This window comes from Cavia porcellus, unplaced genomic scaffold (assembly GCF_034190915.1).
Source record: "Cavia porcellus strain 051 isolate PalLab524CR breed Dunkin Hartley unplaced genomic scaffold, mCavPor4.1 scaffold_2, whole genome shotgun sequence".
Taxonomy (NCBI): domain Eukaryota; kingdom Metazoa; phylum Chordata; class Mammalia; order Rodentia; family Caviidae; genus Cavia; species Cavia porcellus.
Genome location: NW_026947485.1, coordinates 92,681,097 through 92,694,746, shown reverse-complemented (window position 1 = coordinate 92,694,746; position 13,650 = coordinate 92,681,097). Strand labels below are relative to the sequence as shown.

Genomic DNA, 13,650 nt, shown 5'->3' with positions numbered 1-13,650 from the left:
AGGAAGAATAGTATCAACTTACCCAAAATCCACCATATGCATCATTGTTTTTAAAATGCTAAATCTAAAACAGTTCCTCTGAAGTAAAAGAGAAGGGTACTAGTATTTAGGAGCACATCCCAAGTGACTTTCTTCTCTCCCGTCTGGCTCATTTTGGTAAGTTTTCCCTATTCCCATCTTCAAGAATTAGTCCCTAATTATATCACATTATTTAAAGTCACAGTATTTGAAGCCAACTGTGCTTCCAAGATTGTCATAGGCATATAGCTTTTCCTTTTTTTTTTTTTTTTTGGTAGTTCAGCCTCCTGAGCACTGGGACAACACGTATGCACTATCACACTCTGCTTCCATTCTTATCTGGATCTGATTTACATGCTATTATAGTCCTCTACTTACCTGCTCTGTGCCTACTCCGGCGTGAAATAAGAGCCACTAGAAATCGTGGGTGAATGTCATCTACGCAGGTGGACTCCTGGGGGGGGGTCTCTGGGCTGCTTTTCTCATCATCAGATGATTCATTATAATTTACCACAAGCTCTTCAATCTGCACAAAACCTTGGATAAGGGGAATAATCCAAAAATCCACATCTGGTGTCTGAAAACAAAATGAACATTGTGTTGTTTATATTCTGTAGAGCACTGCCACTTCCTGAAACCCAAACAACAGTTGGCACATATGCATCAGAGCATTAGAGGCAGAAACCTTATACTCCTCAACCATATTTTCTCCTTACTGAGTAGTAAAGGAGGAAGGGAAGGAAAAAAAGCTTTTCCTTTTCTTTATGATGATCATTCAAAAAGCTGATTGAGAAGGAATATAGCATAGGAGCTACATTGCCTAGGTACAAATCCAACTTCCACCACTCACTCACAAGAAGAAAATCACCCTCACTGTGCCACCACATCCTCTGTGAAACAAAAATAACTAACATCTCATAATGCTGCTGTGAAAATTAAATTACTAATACATGTAAAATGTTCAGCCTGGCAAATAGTATTTATGGGGGAAGGGCTTAAAAGTTAATTTCTTCCTTTCATTCTTTTTTCAGTATTTTATTGTGAGTTGTCAGTTTTAACTGGTAATGTAAAAATGCTTGGACAAAAACTGTCTAACATATTGGAACTCCTTACTGTATGTATATAGACCAAATATTAAGTATAAACATTAATTTCTCCTCTGTCACTGGGCTTTGGGGGTCATAATCTGATGAGCATCAAAAATACAGGTAAGAACAAACTCATGTTTTCAACAGAAGCATGACAGGTATCTAGTTGAAGATGCTAGTAGGTAAAGTAAAAGTCATTTATATATGAACTAGCACTAACAGGGAGAAACTGAAAGAAGAAAAACTTCTGAAATGCTAAAAAAAAAGTAATATGTGATCCTATTCAGCTATCTGCATTTTGTTTAGTATTCAAAATGGTAAGTGGTACATAGCAGGACTTCATATAAGAATTTGTTGATCTAATAAAGAAATTGCCTTTTGTCAGTAATAATTCTCTAACATGTAACCGTAAAGGAAGTACATTATTAAAAAAAAAAAAAAAAAAAAAGGAAGCACATTATCGAACAAGAAACCTCACGATAGTCTGTCTTCTGGGTCAAACACTGGCAGTAAGAAAATGACGTTAAGGGGCTGGGGATTTAGCTCAGCGGCATAAGCGCCTGCCTTGCAAGCAGGCCGTCGTGAGTTCGATCCCTGGTACCGATAAAAACGAAAAAGACAAAAAAAAAAAAAAAAAAAAAAATGACGTTAGAGCTCTGTCTGGTCCAAGTCCCAGATGAGAAACAGGAAAGGGAAGGTAAAGAAGTCTTATCACTACAGCGGAACTGGGCTTCAAGATTCCCAGTACATATAAACAAAATAACTCTTCACAGGAACTCAATGGAATAGCTGCAAAGCCTTAAGCTGCTAGTCTCCATGGTACCTGCTAGAAAGTTAAGGTGGTGGCTAGGCAGTGGAACCATAAACTGCCTTAAAATAACATTTCGATTTTTTTTCTAGCTAAATGATTCCTTTCCATAAGGGAAATCATTATGGTGGGACTTTAAATTTTATCTTCAGATAATTAAAAAAAATCTGCTTAACAACTATAAGTAACTTAGAATATTTTAGAAACAACTACTCACACCAATCTCAGTAAGATCTTGTATCATATATTTATTCCAAAAAAATCGATCATCAACCTAGAAAAAGCAGAGGAAAAAAAGTTTAAAAATACATTATTTCAGTTTTCCCATAAAAGACAAAATAGGCCGTCAATTGTTTCAGAGGCAAGCCTTGCTCTGGGCTGGGAGTGGTACCTTCTGCCAGAGGGGCCGGCCATCCCTCTCCCCAATGCTCTGTCTTTGCACCGAATTGGTCAGGTCATAGGTCAAGCTATAGTAAAAGGATTCTGAGTCCATAAACATCTTCAGCAATTCCTCAAGTAATCTTCTCTCCAATTTCTCCTTTTCTTTGCTTTCCTTTACCTATAAGAAATCAGCCTACTAGTACTGCAGGAATTAAATGTAAAATATATGGACAATACATGCCTTCCAGTGAGACTAATCCCAAGAACAAGATGAGACAGTATTCTGATATAATAAATGGCTTCAAAATAACTTCATTGGTAGAAAATTACTATTCAATTTAAGATTTATCAAAGATCAATCAAATTTCATATCACTTAGAGTCTTACTTTTTTTTTATTTGGAGCAGACACATTGGACTTAATATTCGTAAATGTCTTCAGTAGAAACTTGGAATCATCAGGAGATGGTATTATCTTCTCTGGTTTGTTAATCCCAAAATGATGCTTCTTACAGAGCTAAATTATTTGGGAAAAAAAGATGATTCTTTATTTACTATGTGATGTTTAAATGTTCATGTATGAATGTAGAAGTAAAGGCTATTGGCTTAAATATTTACATTAAAAGTATACTCAAGAGATAGCACAGGCTGGCCACATACTTACAATGATCCTCCTGCCTCAGCCTTCTAAGTGCTGCGATTACAAATGTGTGCCACCGTGCCTGGCTAATAAATTTTTATCTAATATAACTGAAGAATAAAATATTGTAAACTACATATTTCCTGTATCTCAGGGTCATTACAAGTATCCGTTCTAAATATTCAGTCATGCTCATTGTTTTGGTCAAGATATCTTCAGTATGTTCTACTAGCAATCTTAAAATATGGACATTTCAACTACTCCCTCTCATATATACTATTGAAGTCAGCATCGTAACATAGGATTCAGGCCCAGAAATTGGTGGAGTATAGAGTAGTAATCAGGGGCCCCAAGAAGGTGAAGAAAAGGATGAGAATATGGGTGAGAGAAACAAGGGTACAGAGAGCAGGCGACTTGGTTGCAGTCAAGTGTTTTATATGCAATTTTATATGGCTTAACATGCAATGCAAATATTGTGAAAGGTATACAAGAATTCTACTAATGATTTTCAGACCAATTTCCATTTTTTAAGCATACTAGTTTCACTGGTACACTTTTAGTGGAAGACTCCTATAAGGAACTAAATTTTTTTTCTTCTAAGTCAAGAACTAACTCATTAAATGCTTATTATTGTTGTGTCTCATAAAATAATGATCAACAGATGAATACAATAGAATATTTAGATTGTATGCATTTTCAAAATTATGACTATCAAACACTACTCGCATATATTTCACAACATAAATGCAATTTATAAACTGCTCCAGCCCTATCACTAAAAACAAGGGAACTAGCAGGGTTGTAATCATGTGTGCAATACCAGAAAATGTGAAGACAGCAAGTTTGAGCCCAGCCTGTGCCCTCTTTCTGCATATCACTCCCATCAGCTAACAAGTACACTGATATTTTTCTCCCTTTAACACTTCCATACTGCCACCCTATTAGTTTATGCTCCTCACTGCCTCCAACTATACTTCCCACTCTCTCCCACCAACCCACTCCAGTGTGGCTTTGTCCCCTTACCACTCTTCTAAGCTACTGTTTCAGCAACATCAACAACTTCCACTCTGCTGAAAATCACAAGCCAAAATAAATCTCTTCCTTTAATTACTGATGCTGGGAGCGGGGAGACAGAGGAGGGGAAGAGGAAATTCAAAACATCAGGATGTGTCATGTACATGTACCAACTCCCTATGACAGAAGTAATCATTATGTACTATAAACCTATACTAACAAAAACTTTTTAAAGTTGTGACTCAAAAGACTAAGGGATATTAGCTGCCTTCCTGATGACATAATTAAATAAACTTTAGAGTTTTAACATTTGAAAATAAATAAATAAAATTGTAGATGTGGGTATTTTGTCCCAGCCACAGAATAGTAGTATCATGATCACATGTATTGTCTGCATTCCACAAACACACGTTCTTGTAGTACTGGGGATTATACCCAGAGCCTTTGTGTTGAGCTATATCCCCAGCTCTTTTTAAACTATTTTGAGGCAAGGTCTCATTAACTTTCTAAATAGGCCAGGCTAGGCCTGAACTTGAAATAGTGTCTCAGCCTTCTAGAGCTGGGATCACAGGCATGCACCACTGTGCCCAGCTCTGCTTCTCACTTCTATAATGTAAGCTCTATCATAGAGGGATCTTTGTTCTGTTGACTCAAATTTCCAGTGGAACTGGGGGGGGGGGGCGGGTCTCAATAAGTATTTGGTAACTGAGTGAGTGGAATTTAATAGTACAAACACAGTGGAACCCCTAGATTCACATATGAGGTACACAGGTAGTTCTGTGAAGATGACTGCCCCTTTTTTTTCTTGTAGTGTCACTGGGGCAGCAGGAATATAGTTCAACAAGACATTCTCCCTCTACTCCTCTGTGCTGCTTTGCTTTTGAAACTTAGCAACTGTTGATTACAAACTTACATAGGATATAAGCAATTATCAAGTCATGTCAGCAATATTTTCTTTTAAAAATCTGAAAACCTGTCCTAAACCTAGCTGTTGGTAAGTGCAGTTTTAATATTTAAAACAAAATATTGGGATTTGTCAGACGTAGTCATTCCTTAAGGGGATTCAGGCCAAAAAAGTTTTCTCCTAAGAATACATCAGACTATCCTAAACATCTACTTATTCTAAAAAGTAACCTTGTTACATGTGTGTAGTTTGCACCCACACCATCTTCACTGTCAGGATGGAAGTCTTTTTTTGTCACCAAGGCAAACTTGATTGTACCTCTTCTGAAAAGAAGTCTTCCTGTCTCTTGTCCCAACGTCCCTTTCTAAAACCCCCTTTCCTAATACCACCAATATGTTCACATGTGCAAGAGTATTTTAGAAATCCATTCTGCAGCCCTGGAATGCACTGTGTGAGTCAGCAGAGCATATAAAAATAGTGTCACCTCACTGGAACTGTGAGGACTCACTCTGACTGAGGTGGTCCTAAGGTGTGAAAACTCCCAAGAAACTGCATAGACAGAGTGAGACAACGAGGTCTCCAACTCTAAGAAATGATGAACAAGGGGCTGGGGATTTAGCTCAGTGGCATAAGCACCTGCCTTGCAAGCAGGCGGTCCTGAGTTCGATCCCCGGTACCAATAAAAATGAAAAAGACAAAAAAAAAAAGAAAAGAAAAAAAAGAAATGATGAACATACCCTGTCTCTCAGAGTGAGGCATTAAAGATGACTCCATGCTGTGTCTCCCTCGGTCCCCCAACACTGAACTCTGGGTTCTTCCAGATCTGGCTACTCCTTCTTGGTCTCCTTTGCTGGTATCTCTTTCTGTTGTTATGTTCCATCTCAGCCTTATTCTCATTCTCCATGCCCTATCCACGAAGTGTCACTCATTCTCCTTATTTTAACTATTACTGAGTTTAGCTTCACTCTTTTTCTTTTTTAGAACTCTGAACAAGTTTTATATATATATATACATTTTTTTTTTTGTCTTTTTCCTTTTTATCGGTACCAGAGATCGAACTCACGACTGCCTGCTTGCAAGGCAGGCGCTTATGCCACTGAGCTAAATCCCCAGCCCCAAGTTTTATAATTTATATAACTAAATTATCATAAGAGAGACTTGCTGATTGTTTGCCAAGTTGATCTTTCCTTCCTCATAGTTCCACGGCCAATTTCCCTACATTGTCTCTTTCTTTTTTTTTTTTTTTTTTAATTTAGAGAAAAAAGCAATACAGAAAAAAGGGTACAGAATTTAAAAAAAATAATAACACTAAGAAATCGCTAGTTGATAAATTACATATTGTCATTTTAGAAATAGTTATTCAAGTTACAAAATCAAAGCATAAAAAGTGAACAATCAAACAATGACAGTGCAAACCATTCTTTTCAATGATCCAACAAAAACAGTAGTATGGTTATCTATCTTACACTCCTAAACATACACAGTCATATTCTTTGGAGCACTTTCCTTCTCTTCTATTTTTACAGTATCTATTATACATTTTGTTTACCTTAAGCTCAAGACCCACATGTGACACCCCACCAAAACACACTGCTCTCTCAATCTTAGCATCTCTGAATCTGATCAACAGCGGTTTCCCAAAGCTTGCTCCTTCTTTCACACGTCTATTCCAGGTAATGACTCCAGGTAATGACCACTCACAGATCACTTAAGCAAGGAACCTGTGAGTCACAATCCATCAATTTCCTTCTCCTTTCTAAGGTCTCTCCTGACAACCCCACCACTGCACACTCACTGCTACTGTGTTGATTCAGACTGGTATCTTTCGCCCAGGCCAGCGTTTTTCAACGGAAGTAGTGAGCAGGGGATTCTTTACCCAGGATTATCCCACTCAGTACAGAAGACTCTTACTGCTTCTGTTCACAAAGTGAAGAATTCCACCTGAGCACTTGTCTTCATGTACTAAAGGTGGCTACAGGCTCCCGCCTCCCATGAAGCCCTTTTAGTCCTCTTTACCACAGAAGGTCCAATTCTCCCCACCGCTGTTTGCTGTATATCCAGACACAGACAACTTAACGCTTCAGTTCAATCCAGTGTGAAAATATTCTAAAGCCAGGCAATATCATCTATATTCTGTTAACAACTCAAATGTTGGGCTTGAGACAGAATTCCTATAGGCACATCATTCCTTATTCACAACTCTAAAACCCAAAAAACTCTTAAAACTGAAAGTTTATTGTTTAGAAGTTCTTTAAAACTCATTCGTTTAAAACTCATTTAATGACAAAAGATTCCTTGCATGAATAAGAGAATGCTAATCGCATCATTTATCCCATTTAGTATGAATATGCATATGATTCTTTAAGAAATGTTCATGTAGCCTGCTGTAGTGATGCATGCCTATAATCTCAGAACTTTGGGAAGGTGAAGCAGGAGGATCCCAAGTTCAAGTCCCATCTGGGTAACTTAGTGAGATCCTGTCTCAGAATATAAAAAGAGATGGGATGTAGATCAGTAGTAGAAATGCCCCTGGATTCAATCTGAAGTAAATACCACCCGAACAAGAGAAAAATATATTAAGAAGTTACATTGTAGGGTAATGCTCCAGACTCACTGGAGGTATCAATAATACATGAAATTACATTTGAAAACATCCCGCAAAAGCTGACTTCAAAACAAAACGAAATGCAACGAAACAAAAAGAAAAAGAAAGGAAAACTGAGTTCTAAAACAGCTATGGTCCCAAAGCATTCACAGAAAAATTATAGATCTGTGTAATAAACTACACCATCTTGCACCATACTAACTAGGAGTCTTTTTCGGTCTCTTAAAACTGATTTTTTCTAAATTGAAAACTGACTTGTCTACTTACTTATGTTAATTGGAAACATAAATATTTCCAATGTCTACTTTAGAATCTTCTACATAGTTACTTTCAGGAAAAAAAAGTATGGACCATTATCTTTCCAAAAAGGTTAAAGTCAGTCATGCCAAAAAATAGGAATAGAGAAAATTACTTCTTGAGATCCTTTCCAGTCCTAACACGCTTTGTTTAGGCTCAAGACAGCTCTTAAGGACAGTGGGATCATATTCTCTTTTCCAGAACCCTAGCCAGTTCTGTACTGGCTGTTGTTAAACTTTTATCACAGCTTTGATATCCATGGTCTCAAAAAGAATACCACCACAAACTCTAGATACTCTCTTAGATTCTGTATTATTTTTCCAACTTAACATTTCATAACCAAAATTAAGAGCTGCTGATTAAGAAAAGAAAAATAATTTTACTTTAAAAGCTAGTATCTATGTCCATCTGGATATAAAATTTTAAACAGATGTTCGATAGAATACTAAATATGGAAAGTATCGTGGTTATCTATTAAGGCCATGAGATATAGCAAACAAGATATGCAGGCATGGAACATAAGCCTATAAAACTTTAAAGGGTATTTTTTCAAAAGAAACACATCTATGTTCTCATTTATTTGAACCCTACAAATCCCTTAAAGACCTTTATATAGGTAATTTTTTTTTTAATGGTACACTGTTGGAAAAAAAATGGTCTGGCAGTTTTTCAAAATTTAAATAGTTACTATTCTAAGTACACACCAAAACGGAATAAAACCAATGTCCACTAAAAACTTGTATGCAAAATTGTTTGTGAAAGCATTATGCATAATAGCTAAAAAGTTTTTAGAAAAACTCAAATTTCTATCAACTAAAGATGGATTAAAAATAAAAAAGATGTGGGGTACTCATACAATGAAGTATTATTTAGGAATAAAAGGAAATAAAGTACTGATATATGCTACAATAGGCACAAATTTTGATAACACTATGTTACATAAAAATCATTTACAAAAGGCTATATGTTGGATAATTCTATATATGAGAGGTCCAGAAGAAACAAATGCATAGCAACAGACAGTTAATGGTTGCCTAAGGCTTAGGGAGGTAGGCTTTAGGAGAAAATGAGGAATGATTGCCTATGATTATGAGGTATCTTTTAGAGGGTAAAAAAATACTCTAATATTCATTGTGGTAATGATGGTATGATTTTGTGAATATGAAAGTCTACTGAATTTTATATAGTTAAAGTGGGTGAAGTGGGCCAGTGATATAAGCGCCTGCCTGGCAAGTGCAAGGTTGTGAGTTCAATCCCTGGTATGGAAAAATAAAAATAAATAAATGGGTGAACTATGTAAATTATGATATATGAAATATTATAATACATATATATTGTTTGTTTGTTTTGTACCAGAAATCAAACTTGAGCTTACCAGGCAGGTGTTGTGCCACTAACGTATATCCCCAGCTCCAGTTATATCTTCAGCCCCTACATTTTTTTAAAATAGCAAAAAATAAGCCATATACCAAGGAAAAAGATAACTGAAGCAGGAAACTAGAAATTCTATTAGTATTAGACTCTGATACAAAATTACAGAAGACAGGGTAGGCTTTAGCCAATCTGAAAAAAGCAACCATAACAAGAGCTTTGTGTATGTAAGACAAGTAAATAAAATAATAGGAGTTAACCCAGGCATGGTGATGTCCACTCACAATCCCAGCACTCAGGAGGCTGAAACAGGATTGCTGGGAGGTTCAAGGCCAATTTGGGCTATGAACTGAGTCAAAGATCAGCCTAAACTACATAGTGAAATCCTGTCTCAAAAAAAAACAAAACAAAATAATAAAGGTTAAATAGAAAAATATATAAAAGTGTAAGGCAAAATCAATTCTGAACAATTTGAAAATAATATTAGTCCTCTCAAGGGGACAGGTCATATGGCAATGACCACTAAAATTTACTGGAGTCTTAATCCCAATAACAGGATAATTTAAAGTAGAATATTTAGTTAGAAGCTTAACAATTATTTCTGTGTTTGTTTGTTTTTGAATCAGGAAAAAAACTCAGCACCTCATGTTTGCCAGGCACGTGCTGTGCCACTGAGCTATACCCTCCAACCTAACAAGAATTAGTTCTAAAGGCCCAGGATATAGCTTAGTGGTGTAAGCACCTGTGTGGCAAGTGCAAGATTCTGAATTCGATACCTGGTACCAAAAAAAAGAATTAGTTGCAAGTGGTGCTATTTTTCTTTACAATGTACTGTATAAAAAATTTTACTATATAATCAGAAAAATATAACTTATAAAAATATAACTTGATTAAGCTTCTAAAAGTTCTTTTTAAATGGAGTGATACAAAAATTTAAATAAGCATACCAAAAATTAAATTAGCATGTTAGACGTTAGTAAGAAATTTGTAATTTTCAACTTAGCTGTTCTTTGCCCTTCCTAATATTCACTGTTACAAGCTCTTTTACCATAAAACAAGATGAAACCAAGAGGTGCAAGTGCAAATTTCTAAAATTATAATCAATCATTGGAGAGAAAATGTGCTAAACTATTCACTAACAAACTGGAAATACTTTCACTATAATTACTTTTACCCTCAATTAACAGGTGTCACTGCATACATTCTACTCCTGGCAAGCATCATTTCTTTGTGTGAGACAGGGTCTCCCTGTGAGTTTAGACTGGCCTTGCACTCACTATATAGCCCAGGCTGGCCTTGAATTCACAGAGATCCTCCTGTCTCAGCCTCTTGACTACTGGGATTACAAGCCTGTGCCACACGCCAGCAAAAATCATAATCTTCGATGATCCTGATTAGGTGTCACGGTTTACAAAGCCTGAAAGATGTAAAAACACTGACCCTTGTGTGGAAGAAACTCTTGTTTTCATTTTCATTTGAAGATAACCTTTATGTTAGACTATCGATAAAAAGTATAAAGAATAAGGAAATGCTTAAAGTTTTCGTACTATTCACACTTGTGTTTAAAAATTCCACATAACTATCCAGCCTTCCTGATAAGCAAAGCAAGCCACACAAGCCAGGAAGAGAAAAGCCAGCATCTCCCATGAGCCTTCTGGTGCCTGGGCTAAGAATGAACCCTCCCTCCACCCATCCCTCCCCCTCCTCCCCCCAGCAACCCAATGGTTCCAAGGGTTGCCCGAATTGATAGCAACTAAGGCACATACAGTGACTAAATGATTGTGTTCTTTGGTTGATTACGCAGGCCTGGGGCCAAAGGTCTGAAGAGGATGGGAGGATGACTCTATGCAATATAGCAAATATGGAGGATTGCCTTCTATCTTGTTTTTGAAGTCCAATATTGTTTTCACTGCTTTGCTTTGTTCTGATTAATTGTTTTGCTTTATTCAATATTCTGTTTTGATTGGTTTTAAATGCTGGTTTGATTTTGCTATACCTGACAGAATGGAGAACTATTGTGAAGATAACAAGATATACTATGGTAACTATTATTGTTTTCCCAGTATCCTGCTCTAAAGTTCTGCACCAATTTTGCTGCATTGTCTTGATTGGCTTTGTTCTGTCTTGTTCTGTTGTATTTTACTATCTTTAAAGTAAAAAAAAAAATTTTAAATTCCACATCAATATTATTCTCTAAGGTTTTTCTTTCTCCCATTTTTAATCAGTCAGGCATCAGTTTAAAAAATGTTACAGAATAGTGGCCATGAAGCACATAGGAAACATCACTGCCAAGTCCCATAATAGTCCCAAACTTCTCTTGATAAGATTGGCAATTAATTTCCTCAAGGCTGGGAGTTGTGATGCTGCCTCAGCCTCTCAGTATGCTAGGATTTACAGGCATGCAGCACCACACCCAGGTTAGGTTTCATTTACTTGTAACATTGCATTATAACATTATATAGGGTGGTTCTGAATATAATAATCCATGGCTAGCCTAGCACATCACATAATGAACAAAACAGGCCATGATGCAGTAATGACACTCACTAGGTATCAGATCCTCACCAAGAGCAGACATGATACAAATGTTTTCATGAGATCATTCTGTCAAGATCCAGAAGCACATTGGAGTGAAAAACACTGGCCTAGGAAGGCAATCTCATTATTCTCATCTTGAGTCACACTACTTGTGGTCTTTTTTTTTTCTCCCTAGAAAAAGAGCACTGCTCTAAAGCAGTAGTTGTATTTCTTGTGTCTATCTGTTTTTTGAGACAGGGTCTCACCATGTAGTTCGGGCCAGTTGAACTCAGTGATCCTCCTCTCTCGGCCTTCCAGGGCTGAGATAATAGACTTGTGAAACTAAATCCAGCCTACTGCATTCTTCTGAAAAATTTTTCTTTTAATTACAAGAGTAATACATGCTTAGAAATATTTCAAGAAATATAGGTAAAGAAGATTTATAATAAAAGTTAAATCTCCCCCTTCCTTTTCCCCAGAATATTCCCTGGGAATGCTGTAGAAAGTATTTAAGTGGGCAAATCCCTAAGAGCCTCCATCCTCAAATACATCACCTCATTCAAAGAGGCTCCGCTTCTATGTGTCTTAAATTTCATAGGTTTTGAAGCAATGGTTCCACTACTAAAATTTGGGCTGAGTGTGGTAATGCACACACGTAATTCCAACACTCAGGTGGCTGAGGCAGGAGGTTACATAGTGAGTTCAAGGCCAGCCTAGAATACACAGTGAGACCCTATCTCAAAAACAAAGGAACAGTAAATTAATTTTTAAAAATAAAGTTTAAAAGCCACAGAATTAAATTATTATAAAGGTATTATCCAGCTCTAAAACTGTATATTCCTTGTCTACTGAACAAAATCCTCATTTTTCCTATTACATTTTTATCCCTTGACTTTACCTTACCTCTAGCTCAAGATCTTGAGGTTCCATTTCAGAAAGCGATAGCACAGCAATTTTGGTAACTTTACAGACTTCATGGTCTCCTGGGAGTTTGCCCACCAAAGCTTTCTGCCGAATTAGAATAAGCCACCATGGAAGATCTAGAAGACAAAACTCGTATTAATGTCTAGCTTTAGAGTATCACTGCCTGGCAAGTTCAAGGTAAACACCTAACAATCCCAAAAATGTGTGCATCAAATATGACTTTTTTTTTTCAAAGTGTACTAGAAAGATTTTTACTGCCAGCATTTAATTGGGTAAACAGACAGGCAAGATGCAGGTTTGAATTCAATAAGTGGCCAGGACACAGCTCAGCAGCACAGCACCTGCCTGGCAAGTACGAGGTCCTGAGTTTGATTTTCAGTACCAAAAAAATGGGGAAATTTAGGAATACCTGACAACATATGGACTTATCTTTTAGCAGCAGCAAGTTTACTCTTAGAATTTTATCTTGAAGATATACCTTAATAACAAATGTCTGTCAGACCTATTCATTGCAGCAGTTTATAACTGCAAAACACAAGTATATACTAGAAATGATCTAAATGCCCAGACACAAAAGAGTGGTTGCATAAACTATGGTACATCTATAGAATGGAGTAAAAAATTAATTAGATATCTTCTATGAACTGATAAGAAATAATTCCTAGATATATTATTAAGTGACTAAGCTGGGTATGTTATTAATATATATATATATTATATGGCTGTACAGTCACGTGCCATGTGATGAGTTTCAGTCAATGATGGTGGTCCCATAAGATTATAAAGGAAGCTAAAAATTTTTTGTTGTCTAGTGATTTCATAACAAAACAATACAATATGTTACTCACAAATGTGTAAGCAAACTTATGATGCCAGTTGTATAAAAGTATAGCACATATGCTTATGTATAGCACATAATACTTAATGATCAATAACTATGTCACTAGTTGTTATGGCTTATATCTAGAGGTCCCACAAAACGTCACATACTCATAGGTGGGGTTTTTGAGAGGTGACTGGCTCATGGGTATGCAGTAAGATAATAGTCCACTGATTGGTTTATCAGAATTCTGGCAATGGATAG

General features: G+C 36.5%; 1 protein-coding gene across 2 annotated transcripts in view; it reads right to left on the bottom strand.

Moving 5' to 3' along the window:
• The window catches only part of Inpp5f (inositol polyphosphate-5-phosphatase F), a 101,268-nt gene that overhangs the window by 31,326 nt on the left and 56,292 nt on the right, over nucleotides 1-13,650 (bottom strand). For both annotated transcript variants that reach the window (XM_063244842.1, XM_063244843.1), the window contains 5 exons: nucleotides 12,546-12,682; nucleotides 2,683-2,811; nucleotides 2,306-2,473; nucleotides 2,132-2,188; nucleotides 397-595 (listed from right to left, as the gene is read on the bottom strand). In XM_063244842.1, the coding sequence (XP_063100912.1) occupies nucleotides 397-595; nucleotides 2,132-2,188; nucleotides 2,306-2,473; nucleotides 2,683-2,811; nucleotides 12,546-12,682 (690 nt within the window). The remainder of the gene's footprint in view (nucleotides 1-396; nucleotides 596-2,131; nucleotides 2,189-2,305; nucleotides 2,474-2,682; nucleotides 2,812-12,545; nucleotides 12,683-13,650) is intronic.